Here is a 14,076-nt window from a genome sequence, read left to right as displayed (position 1 = left end):
AGGATCGCCGGAGCCCAGCAGGTCAAGGCTGCAGTGGCCAGGAGCGGCCACTGCACTTCAGTCTGGGCGACAGAGTGAGACTCCAACTCAAAAAATAAAATAAAATAAAATAACTGGCTGAAAAAGAACTTTTCTCATAAGGAAGGATAACAATTCTTTTTGTTTCTATGGTTTTTTTTTTTAGAATGCCATTATTTTTTATCATTCTTCCAAAAGTGACTTTAGTCAAAACTTGATTAAATCAAGGAACTACAATATCAATGAGGTAGAAGGAGTCCCCAGTGGACTCTGCTGACCAACACCAAAAGTACCTAACATATTTCTAGGGAGCCTTCATTTTCGGTTTCTTTAAAAAATTGTCTCAATATATATAATTCATTTTTAAACTTCCATTCACAAGTTATAATAGATACTTCCTATGAATTAAGTAGACACAAACATTATAATGCAATAGATTCATTTGGACAATTAAGTTGCTTTATACCAGAAGTTCTTAACCTGACATCAATGAACTTGGATAGAGAAAGTATAACATTCTTATTTTCATTAACCTCTAACTAAAATATAGCATTTTGTGCAATTATAAGCAAAGGCAACATGTTACATTAGTTTTGATACTACATGTGACTTTGTCAGCAATAGAAATCACAAATATTTTCATATACTATTACAGTATTAAGATGTTGTAGACATCTTAAAATATTTATGCTTATCATGTCTCTGAAATTAGATATTATGCCCACAGCTAGATCTTTTTATTTAATGTGTTAATTAAAAAGCATAACTGTACATGTAAAGATAAATACACAATTTTTAATAATAAAGTTCAGATTTTTTGGGGTCCCCTCTCATATGTAGGAATTAATATATAACAGTTGTAGCGTTTCTCATTGATAGAGCAGATATATTCAACAGAACATAATCAGCATGTGATACCTTTCCTGTTTTCTTTGATGTTACTATTTTAAAAACTTGTGATTTTGACTATTTCAACAAAAAAGCTGAATTAAGAGCCTGGGGGTAGGGGGAAGCATAGCTATTACTACATTATGGATTTGGTTTAACAATTTGATAATAATTTTTAAATATGATTGGTTTCTTTTGAAACTAGATATGTGTTATTTTATGCATTTTATAACATAATCTTGAGTGTCTATAAGTTTCACTAGACTGTTGAAATAGTCAACGGCACAAAAAAGTTAGAACATTTTCTAAACTTTTTAAACACATAGCAAAAGAATATTAGACCCACTCACATCACTCTGCAGGTCATAGGCCTTCCGAGCCTGAATGACATCATTCTGATCAGGCAAGCAGATCCATTCGTGTAGGGGATGCCTGTAGTCTATGTCGCTTACGAGGATCTGACACTTCTTGGCCAGCACCACACCCAGCATGTCCACTGGGCTACTGAACTTGGTCTTCCACTTCTCAAATTCCTTCTTGTACTCCCTGTCACTCTGGATCTTGGCCACATGGATGGACCACATCATCTTAGGGTCATCCTTAACGTTTCGGGCCCCAATGTGGTGGCCAAGCTGTTTGCGGTAGCCTTCCTTGTACTTGTACTAAAAAAGAGAAAAAGGATATGAGTGTAAAGATGAGAACATCTTATATATATCACATGCCCTAAGTTCACACATACATTTTTTTCCCCCCTCACAAGAGTAAGGGAGAAAAGTAAATTTATCAAAACGTTTTATATCATTATCAATACATTTATATCAATACATTTTATAAAATAGGCAACTACAGCTTAGAGGGGTTACATGACTTCTACAAAGCCACATGACATGTAGTTGGCCAGGCTGAGCTTAGAATGGAGAATTTCTCGTTCCTAATTGCTTTCCTCCTCTCTAAACGACACCACCCTAAACTACACCACCTAGTTTACATTGCTTTCTTAACAAGTAAAGGTAAATAAACACTTTGTACAATCTAACAGAGCATCTACTTAAAAAGAAATGGTTACTTTTTTCTAAAAATATTTGACATTAAGAATATTTTAGAGCCGGGCTCGGTGGCTCAGCCTGTAATCCCGCGCCTTTGGGAGGCTGAGGTGAGTGGATTGCCTGAGCTCGCAGGTTCGAGACCTGCCTGGGCAAGTTGGCGAGACCTCATCTCTACAGTAAATCAAAAAATTATTAGCCAGGTATGGTAGTGCACGCCTGTGGTTCCAGCTACTTGGAAGGCTGAGGCGGAAGGATCACCAGAGCCCAGCAGGTCGACGCTGCGGTGGCCTGGAGCAGCCACTGCACTCCAGTCTGGGCGACAGAGTGAGACCCCAACTCAAAAAAAAAAAAAAAAAAAGAATATTTTAGAATATCTTCCTTGCTATTAGAACTTTAAGTAAATTCCATGGTCAAAGATATGTGTTACAAATTAGATAGCGTTTATGTGCCATCAGTAAATGGCTCTCTTACTAGCCTGTTAGCATCACTGAGCTATGAGTGAGTCTATCTACTTTTAAAATTTAATAAAACATATTATGGTCCTTTTAACCATGAGACAATCTTGATGTGAACTTCTCCAGACTAACAGCAACAACAAGTTTTGATAATAGAAGGAATTCAACATAAGTCTAAGGCACAGGAGCCTTAGAAGAAAGTCTGGAAGACTGGTACAGAATGAAGACTCTGGGCAGCCTCAGGAGATGTTCTCTCATGTGAAGAAAAAGGATGGAAAGAATAAGTGAGTGGGTGCTGAGAGAAAGCTTTGCTGACTTCACCATCTGTTCGTGTGTCCAATTAGGAGCATCTGAGTAGGAGAATCTCACTAATAGTTATAAAGGTTGAAGCAAAGCTTTAAAACATATCCATCACCTAGTTTTCCTTAAATGGAAGGAAGTAGTAGGAAAGATCTCACATTTATGTTGGCATTTACATGTGGCATTAATCTCTTTAAATTTACAAGCAACTAGGTCAACTGCTGCTCAATTTCTGAGGTTCAAAAATATGAACCCATTTTTAGTGTTCATAAAACTCTTATTTTAAGAAAATTGTATAATTGATGAACAGGTACAAGGAACAGAATTCTGTGGTTTGTTTGGGTTTTTCTTTTTGGCATTTGCAACTTTGTATTTGGGGGAATCATTAAAGGGAATTGAGACTTGTTGGGGCAAATAAATTCCTGGCAAGAAAAACTCTGAAAGCTGCTATTTGGCAACATCTTTGAGAAAGAGATGTCTTTTCCCAAAACATCAACTTACATCACTAGCAATATCTCTTGAAGCCTTGGCTGCTTGGATTGGAATGGCATCCACACGCAAGTCATAGCCTTCCTTTTTGGACTCTTCCAAAGCAAGTTTATAGAGTTTCTGTAGAAAAGAAAGTTATTATTCATCACTCCTTTCATAAAAACAAAGCTGCTTATTATTATATTTTCTCTGTCCTTATTTAAACTACAGAAACAATCCACAAAGTCAAGTATTAGGGTGGGTTTAAAGACATCTTTACTTCGTAGGTGTTCAAGAATTTTAAGGCACATGTTCTAGCCTTTGAGATTTTATTGACTGATAAATTTTGGGGGAGATCAGCATTTGATTGCCAAAATTTTATTTTACCTAACAAGCATATATAAAAAAACAACAGTTTACTGTCACCATCATAATATAAAAGGAAGAGCATCTTAATGCTAAAGAAGGAGAACAAACAGGCCAATATTTAAAAATGAAATTTATTTGGTTTCATGAAAAACTCAATGCATTGTGCTTATTTTTTCTCATTCTTGCTAGGGACTATCACCTCAATCCATGATTAATTTATGGATCTGGGTTTTGGAATCACTGTCCTCATGAAAATGTTGGTCCTGACAGAGATGCCTAGAAAAATGCCTGCAAATAACATTAAATGATAACTAGAGCATACTGAAGCAGCAAAATAATACAGAGTTTAATAACTCACGAGGTTTCAATCTAGTGCCTGTTTACTAACTACTGAATAAAATAATGACTGATATCTATACTGACCCATAGGCAAAGGCTTTAAAAGTATAATTCCTGGTCGGGCTCTGTGGCTTAGCCTGTAATCTCAGTACTTTGGGAGGCCGAGGTTAGTGGATTGCCTGAGCCTGCAGGATCGAGACTAGCCCGGGCAACTTGGCAAGACCTCGTCTCTACAATAAATAAAAAATTAGCCAGGCATGGTAGCACGTGCCTATAATTCCAGCTACTTGGAAGGCTGAGGTGGAAGGATCACTGGATACCAGCAGGTCGACACTGGGCTGGCTGTGAGTGTGCCACTGCACTCCAACCTGAGTGACAGAGACTCCAACTCAAAAAAAAAAAGTATAATTCCTACTGGAACATTTATTTGTACGCATTCCATTCCTATGGCTAGCTTATTATAAAAGGCTGACTTACTTTGTAGACTCACCACATAATTCAAAATTTAATCAACTACATTAAAAGAGTCTACCTATTTTAATGACAATGTTATTTTGTATATAATAAATTAGTCAAAGCATGCCACTAAGGAAACAGAATAGTTCATTTTTGCCTTTCTGTTCATTACAAAAGCAAGAGTTTACTTACATCGCTGTAGTTTATTCGGTTGAGTTTAGCTAACATGATTTCTGGTGTATCAGGCATGACATGAATGGATTTCTTGTCATTGTCCCAGGCTTCTGTATATAAGCGCTATAAAGAAAAGATGAGAAAAATTATTTTGGTGTTCACAGACAATTTCTTTTGATTATGTGCCAGTCACCTCTCTTGTATACAAAGTAGGAATAGAATTATTAAAGCTGCCTAAATTTCTACCTTTGTTTTTCATTTAAATTCCTTAAAGAATTTAATTCTTTAATTGTTAAAGAATTTAATAGTTATGAAAAGTATAATTGAGTTACAGTATTTAAAATAATGTCTAGGAAAGAATTATGAAATAATTATAGCACATGGTGTTTTTAACAGTGGTTTAATATTTTGGGGTATCACTAAATAACTATGGTATTACAGCAGAAAAATCATGTTACATGGTATCATGAATCTTATACTAATCTTTAAAATATAATCATATATCGGAATTGTTACCTTGTTTTATGGTAACTTCTGATATCTAACAGCGAGGACTGAAGACTCACCTTATTCATGTTTATCGCATTGTTCTTTGCCAGCACCTGCTCCAAAGAATCAGTTACACTGGTGAATTTCAGCGTGTCTGGACGCTGACGGTAGATGTTATCACTCAGTATCTCTGCAGCTCTCTTGGCTTTAACAACTTCTAAGGAACCAATTGGAACCCAGCCAATGCCTTTCATCCATTCAAGGTCTGATTTATATAAATTCTGCAAATCAACAGATAAGATATACATTTATTAAAGAGTAATTCAGATTCATAGTCATCAAATGGATCATGCTAGAGAAATACAAAAGTCTTGATGAACAGATGAAGCTCCTAGCATAGTCAATCACTCACTCACACACACTGTTGAACCCTAAGCGTATATATATATATATATTTTTTTTTTTTTTCACCTGAGCATATTGGGGTGGTGGGGGTGTACAGAGGAGTGCACCAAGAATAATAAAAGGCTTTTTTTTTTTTAAGAGCAACGTTTACTGAGCGATACAGGACTGAGTACTATGGAGGTTTACAAGGATAGAAATGCACCCGGCCCACCCGGTCACCCCGCCACCCCTAGACTACGGTACTTAGTAGTTACACACCACTGCCATAACTGTGGATTTCTGTTCGTAACAACACACCATAGCATATTTATACTGTATCACATAGAGTGACTATAGAAATCCATATAACATTGCTCATATAAAATCTTTTTTTTTGTAAAATATATGTATATTTAAAAGTATAAAAAACATGTGCAGTTGAAAGCCCTGCCAGGACAGCCAGTCTGTAAGCATTCAGTGAGTATGTGCTTTGGAAGGGCACCTGCACCCCAGTGCCCGCAGCAGACTCCAGCAGCGATGCGAGGGGTTCCCGCTGTGCCCCCGGGCAGGGCCAGCTGGAACAGGAGGCGGGGGCCTGGCCTGCTGCATGCCCTCCCAGCTTCATGTCAGGGTTGGGCTGGGGCTTCCTCCTGAGTTCCATCCTCACCCGCGTTTTGGTTGCAAGGCATGGCTTCTCCTGGCTGCTCGGAGGTCCCTGATGGGTGTCCTGGCGGAGAGAGGCACTCGGGCTGCCAGGCTGGGCATCTCTGCCCCACCTCCTTCATACGGGGCCCCAGGCGAGACAGCCCAGCCCGCGGGTGGACTTTAAGACCTTTTTTTTTAAAGAGCAAAATACATGATCCTGCCCTTGTAACAGTGCAAGATTTTTTTCATAGCAGCTGTGCTTCTTTAGCCTTGAAAAATGTGCTCTAATAGCTCCAGTTAAATCACACACTGGTGTGTGAGTATTGCAGTCACAAAAACTGCCATTATATCAAGTGTGTAAAGAAAATGTAGTGTTGTAGAGGTAATATATTAGATATTTCCCCAATCATTTATTGTATTTTCCTTCCAATAGGACATGCTACATGGTAATAAATATTACATGATTGGTTTTGAAAAAGATAAGACAGAATTTTCCTGTCAGTAAGTATAAAATTTTAACGTTTATTAAAATAATTTAGCATAATATACTTTTCTTCCCACTTACTTCATTCTACCGTCTGCTAACACACATACATGCCCATCAAAATGTGTGAAATTTAGCCAAACATTTGTAGTGATATATTTTTGAGGGCTACGGTTTATCTGACTCAGACAAAAAAAGGCTGAATCACTAGGAAGATGTATACCTGCATAGATTTGATAATATTTGCTTTCTATCCTCTTCCACATATAATTTTTGGAAAAGAAAACAAATGTAATGCTTTCAATGGGAAATTTCTTTCAAACATTCAACTGTATATTGTTTGAAATATACAAACTCCAGTCCAATGGCACTAGTCAGAACTCAAACACGTTTCGGATCTGCCTTTAACATGCAGAGTCAGCATCAGGGATACTCACGTCACTCTGGAGGTCATAAGCTTTCCGCGCCTGAATGATGTCATTCTGGTCAGGCAGGCAAGTCCATTCATGTAGGGGATGTTTATAGTCCACATCGCTGACCAAGGTCTGACATTTCTTGGCCAAAACAATACCGAGCATGTCCACTGGGCTGCTGTATCTCGTCTTGTATTTCTCAAATTCCTTCCTGTACTCGCGGTCACTCTGTACTTTGGCAATGTGGAGGGACCACATCATTTTGGGGTCATCGTGTACTGCTCGGGCACCAATGTGGTGACCCAATTGCTTACGATACGCTTCTTTGTATTTGTACTGAAAGAGAGAACCCAGTAAATAAAAAGGAGACACCAAGGGCCATTTCCTGTTGTCATTTCTGTGGTGATGCTTTCTAAGAAATCTTTAAGACCTCAGGGGAGTTTCACCAAATGTGCTGCTGTGTACTGTGATGCTGCACACTGGGGTGTTGTGCTCGTTGGCACATCTCCACAGAATAACTCAACAACAATTCCTTTATTTATGCTAGATGATTATATGTTGGTTTAAAAAAAAAAGCTAATATTGGACAGCAAGAGCCCAATTAAGGTGATCGACCTTAAGGTGACAGTGTCTCAGAAGCCCATCATGTGAGTGAGTCCATTTAAGAGCATACATGGAGCATGTGTTTACATGGCTCATTAAATTTTTTGTCTAGGTCTGAGAAATAATTTCCTCTCATAAATAATTTGGGAGAGTTAGTTTGAAAATGGACAATTTCTGAAGTCTAATGGGTTACACGACAATGTGACTAGACTAAACATTACTGAACTATACACTTGAAAATCATAAGGTGGTAAGTTTTTTATTATATATTTTTTATAAAAAATGTTAAAACCCTACAAAAATGGACAATTTTTCTACTCTTGGATTAATTTTTAAGATGCTCATGAATCTGATGTTTTCATTTTTAGGGATAAAGAGATACTGGTCTGTGAACTCCTAGCAAGGAAACTTTTAGCTTTTTTACTCCCTTGTGCTCTTCGGCAAGAAATGGGGTGAACTCAGCTAAGCCTGCTAAGCCTGCTTCTTTTCTGGCTTCTTTGCCTTGAGTATATTCCAAGGAGCACTCATGAGGTTTTATGAATAGCTCAGTACATGTGCATCTAACATTAACATACTCCTATTTAGCAAAGATCAAAAGACAAGAGTCAAAGGAACCACATTCCAGTATAGGCTTTGCCACTGTGTGCTTGTGGTCTTGGGCAAGTTCTATGATCTCAATCCTCAATTTATTTGCCTATGTGGTGAAAGGAGTTAAGGTGGATGAGATGACTAAAGACTTCTAGCTGTAATCCTTAGGCAGGTGGCTGGAATGGTGGTAGCAAACGTTAGGACTTGATCAGCTCTTACATCACTGGCAATATCCCGGGAGGCCTTGGCAGCCACAATGGGAATGGCGTCACTTCTCAAGTCATAGCCTTCTTTCTTGGCTTCTTCCATGGCCTGGCGATAAAGGCTCTGAAGAAAGAAGTAGTAGCTTTTAAATACAGAACTCACATTCTCTCTAAAAATAAATTTTTGTCAAAGGAAGACCATTTTTGGATGCAAAAATACATGAAGATGTTCCACTTTACATTTTAAAAAAAGAACTTTCTTTTACTTTCTGTTTATCCAAGCTTTTTATTTAAGTGGAAATGTTACATTCAGCAAGTTTTAACATCACAATTTCTCTTTGTTCCAATCCTTATAGATTTTATACATTAAATCAATAGCTCTAAATGTGTTCAGATTCTTCAGCACTTGCTCTTTTCATGAAACAATCAAGAAATGTTGATTTATTTAACTTCAAATTGAACTAGAAACAATTTCACCAGCTGAGAAAAGAATCACGTAATCATATAGCAATTCTATCACTTTGAGCATCTGTCCATAATCAAACAATGCTGAGCTAAGGATGCACCATTGTTTCAGAATCTCTCTGCTAATATTAATTTGCTCCCTACTTACTCACTTTGTCCGCTGCTGAAAATTGTTACAGACATGGGGACAGCATGTACCAAAGAATAAGAAGTCAGAAATCCCAACATTGATAAAATTCTATTTATAAATGTTTTCTGTGAATTGAGAAAATGACTCCACTGCCCAGTTTGTGTGGTAAGACAGACACACACAGCAGGTAAAGCACAGGCGCTCCATAGTTTGAGAACCATGCATTAAATAAATCCTCTAACTCAACAATCTAGCCCTTTTTGTTTGTGAACCACTTACACAAATTTTGACCAATTCCATACTTTCTTAATACCTTTTAAATTTTAAAAAGTTGCTAATACTAGTATTCAATAAGTCAAAACAAAATAAAAATACATTTTGGTAAAAAAAATCCTTAAACACAAAAAAGTCTTTTCATGAGATTTTTGTGACTTACAGTACCTCACAGTGCCTTAAATAAAAATGTTTTGATGGGTATTAATGAATTAAATTGTCTGCTTGGCAGAACTTTGTTTTGTTTTCATACTCTCAGGCATGAATCAGTAGCTACTGGGGTGGATATTATTTTTTTCTTTTTCTTTAAAAAAATAAAATATATGATCATACTTAGTCAAATATTTCATAAAATATTAAAATGCATGTTTTCCACATTTTGAAAAGTTTTGAACCTACAGAAAAGTTGCAAGAATAGTACAATTCACGGCCAACTACCCAATTTATTAACATTTTTGCCACGTTTGCTTTCTCTGTCTATGGGTGTGTGTATATGTGTATATATTTCTTTTTTCTTCTTATTTTCAACTGTGAACTGATTAAGAGAAAACTATACACATCATGGTCTTCTTCCCTAAACACTTTACCCTGTATCTCCTAAGAATATAGGCAATTTTTATATAACCACAAATATTTATCAAATTCAGGAAACTGAATATTAATACGATATTATTGCCTAATACTATTCTCTCTTATTGTCTGATATATAGTGAATATTCACACTTCACCAACTGTGCCAATTATGTTCTTTATAGGAATGTCATTTTTCTACCTAGAATTCAAGAGAATGAGGGGCATTTTGTTGTCTAGCTTCTTTCCTCATCTTGAAATGGTGCCTTTTTGTTTTCAAGTGAATTAAGAGTGACTTTGAAAGAAGTGAGGCACCACTTAAGTCACAGGGGCATTCTCAGGCAGATAATTGAGAAGAGTGTATGTATGGAAGTTGAAGCTCAATCAACTAATTTGTTTAAAACAATCCATGTCGGATTACTCTTTGGAAAGCCTTTGTGTAATCTCAAAGGTAGCTGAGGTTTGAAGGCAGTTTATCTCTGTATTATACCCCTTAGTCAGCCCTTAGTCAGTCTGTGAATAATTTAATGTTAATTTTAGTTTCCTACATTAAAAGATTTATTAAGTTGGAAAAAGCAGACGTAGTATCAGTATATAGTCCTGGAAAAGAATTTAGAAATACCTTGTGGTTTTAGAGAAAAAACAACAATGATCTACAATTCTATAAGGCTTTATTTTTCTACTTTATCTTACTCAATATACTTTGTATTTTTGAGGTCGTGAAGAGAGAAAATCTTAAATCCTTTAAAAGTGTGGCACAAATAATTAAAATGGGGCATTGTTATGTCCCATTCTCAAATTAGATTGAATTAAAAATACTGGAATATCTACACTGCTGGTGGGAATGCAAACGAGTACAACCTCTTTGGAAAACAGTGTGGCAATTTCTGAAAGAACTAGAAATTGATCTTCCCATATGATTCCACAATTCCCCTACTGGGAATATACCTAGAGGAACTCAAATCATTCTATAAAAAAGATACCTGCACATGCATGTTTATTGCAGCACTATTCACAATAACAAAAACATGGAACCAACTGTGCTGCCCATCGAAACTGGACTGGATAAAAAAAAGTGGTACATATATACAATGGAGTATTATGCAGCCATAAAGAAGGAAAAATACATGAACTTCACAGTGACTTGGATGGACTCAGTGACCTATCACAGAAACAAAGAACTGAGTACCACATGTTCTCACTCATAAGCAGACCCTGAACAACACTACCGGGTGGTGGTGGTGGAGGATACAACATAAATAAGTGTACCTGATCTCAAACCAGGCAAAGTGGGGACAAAAGGGAAGACCAAACTTTACCTGTATGATGACCACTTGTATACCTAATGCTGAATTTTACCCCACATCTTTAAATTAAAATAAAATAGAAAAATACTGGAATAGTATCTGGATTTTAAATATAATAGTAAGGCACTTAATTGGTCAATGACTTAAGAGTTGTAGAGGGACGTTATTATGTTTATAAAGTGAATTATTAAGATGTATCAGTTTACATTCTTTTCAAAATGAGATTTTTTTTACAAGAAAACGCTAAAGTAAAAATAAGAATAAATTTAATATCTTTGAGATAGATTTCAGAGGTTGTTTTTCTTAAAAATTTCTAGAAATGTTTCTTTTGAATTCGGAGCATCAAATATTTCGATTATATTTTCCTTTGAATAATAAATGCTTAAAATTTTTTAATAGTGTAAGTGAGAAAAAATGTGCTTGAATCATTTCATGGCTTCAGGACAAACAAATAGAATTCTTAATTCTTCCAACATTTGAAAAAGGTGCAGCACTTCAAAGAAGAGAGCACTTTTAGCTATCATCAAGATTACATTTTAAAGCGTTTTACCCAAGAGAATTAGAACAGGTAAATAAGAACTTAAGAGAAAAAATAAGAGGCATTTGTTTTGTTTTGTTCTACATTTATGGAGTGAAGGATGGAACAAAGGTACCACTGGCAATGGCGTGAGAAGAGATTCAAGTGGACCATTCTGAAATCTAATCTTAGAAGACAGTCCTTGGAGAATTGACATGATCATACACTTTTTGTTGTTGTTGTTTTGGTTTGTTGCTGTTGTTGTTGTTGTTGTTTTGAGTTGGAGTCTCTGTGTCGCCCAGACTGGAGTGCAGTGGCCACTCCCGGACACCACAGCCTCGACCTGCTGGGCTCCGGCGATCCTTCCGCCTCAGCCTTCCGAGTAGCCGGAATTACAGGCGCGCGCTACCACGCCCGGCTAATTTTTTGATTTTATTGTAGAGATGAGGTCTCGCCTGCCCAGGGGGGTCTCGAACCCGCGGGCTCAGGCAATCCACTCACCTCAGCCTCCCAAAGGCACGGGATTACAGGCTGAGCCACCAAGCCCGGATGATCATGCAATTTTAAAGAAAGTAAATCCAGCTGAAGATTTTAGAATTAAAACTTAGCCCAATTTTCTCTCAGCAGTCTGAAAGAAAAAAAAAATCTACCTCAACTCCCCCAATGTAAACACATGGGAGAGACTTGAGTTTCATTACTGTCTGGGATGGAAACTAACTTTATGTGCCTTGGGCAAGAAAAGCCGCCCAGGAGAAACTAATCCAACTGAGAAGCTCTGTGACCAAGAAAAAATTGCTCATTCAAAGCTTAAACGCGACTGAAGCTAAGGCCAATCAAATATTTATGATCAAGCTCATTCTTTGGTCTGTTTAATAATGCTGGAGGAAGCAAAAGCACATCCTCTTCATTTTACTTGTTGTGGTTATCTGACGTGTGCCTCCTCTTTAGCGCTACAGTAAAAAGTAATTAATATAGGTACAAGCAAAAGTAATTAATATGGGTAAAATAATAAATTTGGTCAAATCTTGAAAATGGGTACTTAAATTTTCCAGTGTTCTCAAACTGAAGAAAACCTTGTGTTCCTTTTTTAAAATGAAGTCACATAAACATGTGGAAAAATTTGTATACTTTTTGAATCAACTATATAAATTCTTGACTTTTTGGTCAAATCTTGAAAATGGGTACTTAAATTTTCCAGTGTTCTCAAACTGAAGAAAACCTTGTGTTCCTTTTTTAAAATGAAGACACATAAACATGTGGAAAAATTTGTATACTTTTTGAATCAACTATATAAATTCTTGACTTTGGCAAGAGCAATTTAGCAAGATGCTATTTATGCACCAGTATTTCTGAACTGCAAAGATATGCAATGACAAGTTTAGCGAGGCTGGAGATAGTTCATAAAAGAATGGATTTTGTTGTCCTCAGGCAATTTTGAAATGGGTGAATTTAAGAATTCTCATTTTAGTTCTTGTAAATAAAACTCAAATTATTTTAAACATGTTAAATAAATCTAATTTTCATGGTGACTTGGAGGTAAAGGAAAGAAATTCGATTTTATTAAGCAACTATTTTGTACCAGACTCCACATTGGGAATGATATACATATATTTTTCTTGCCTCATTTAGTCATCATAAGAATTCTTCAAATTAGGCATTTTTATCCCATTTTACAGAGGTAATTGAAGAAAACAAAATCACAGAGCAAAATTTGAAGAAAGTGTTAATTTGATAAATGGCAATAATTACTTTTAATTAAAATTATGTTTCAGCCATTCATAGCTGACTTTAAAGGTTTTTTTTCCTTACTCCTGATATGGAGATTTTTTATGTTATCTATTTACCTATCTTTCTATCTACCTATTTTTTGAACATGATGACATGTATATTCAAAGTACGGTAATGGACATACAAAAAGTAAACCAAGTTAATTGGCTTACATGAAAATTAAACCCATAATTCTGACACCTACATCAGCAAAAGGCAATGTGGCCAGATCAAAGGAATAAAACAAATGGTCTTACCTCACTATAATTTATTTTATTTTGTCTTGCCAAAATAATTTCAGGTGTGTCAGGCATCATATGGATTTGGGTCTTATCTTTGTCCCAGGCTTCTGTGTATAAGCGCTGTGAAGAATAAAAAGGTTAATGAATTAGAAAAACAGTTCATTATAAACAAAAGTTTCTAATGAAAAAAATCACAGCAAAGTTGAAAGCCAGCTTCCTTGTTATCTGTCCTGTGTGCTGTATGTTAACATTCTTTTCAACCTCGTTGATTTTATAGGATATTTATTATAACTAAATATAAATGAATGCCAATATATGAAAAGAAAAATATATATGTAGTGTGTGTATATATATATATGTATATATATAAAACCAAACACACACACACAACCAGGTCACCCCACCCCGATTAAATTGGAAGCAAATATTTCCCACGCATATATATGCATCCATGTCTGCACTGTGGCTATAGTAACAATTTCA

At 36.2% G+C, this 14,076-nt stretch overlaps 1 protein-coding gene across 1 annotated transcript in view; it reads right to left on the bottom strand.

Moving 5' to 3' along the window:
• Nucleotides 1–14,076, bottom strand: part of NEB (nebulin) — a 223,551-nt gene that overhangs the window by 98,477 nt on the left and 110,998 nt on the right. The window contains exons 67-73 of the mRNA XM_008071077.1: nt 13,609–13,713; nt 8,339–8,446; nt 6,953–7,264; nt 5,080–5,283; nt 4,532–4,636; nt 3,209–3,316; nt 1,257–1,568 (exon numbers count right to left, since the gene is read on the bottom strand). Of these exons, the coding sequence (XP_008069268.1) occupies nt 1,257–1,568; nt 3,209–3,316; nt 4,532–4,636; nt 5,080–5,283; nt 6,953–7,264; nt 8,339–8,446; nt 13,609–13,713 (1,254 nt within the window). The remainder of the gene's footprint in view (nt 1–1,256; nt 1,569–3,208; nt 3,317–4,531; nt 4,637–5,079; nt 5,284–6,952; nt 7,265–8,338; nt 8,447–13,608; nt 13,714–14,076) is intronic.

The sequence above is a fragment of the Carlito syrichta genome, unplaced genomic scaffold (genome assembly GCF_000164805.1).
Source record: "Carlito syrichta isolate Samal-C Ts95f unplaced genomic scaffold, Tarsius_syrichta-2.0.1 Scaffold314111, whole genome shotgun sequence".
Lineage (NCBI taxonomy): Eukaryota > Metazoa > Chordata > Mammalia > Primates > Tarsiidae > Carlito > Carlito syrichta.
Note: the sequence above shows the minus strand (reverse complement) of the source record. Positions and strands in the feature narration are given on the sequence as shown.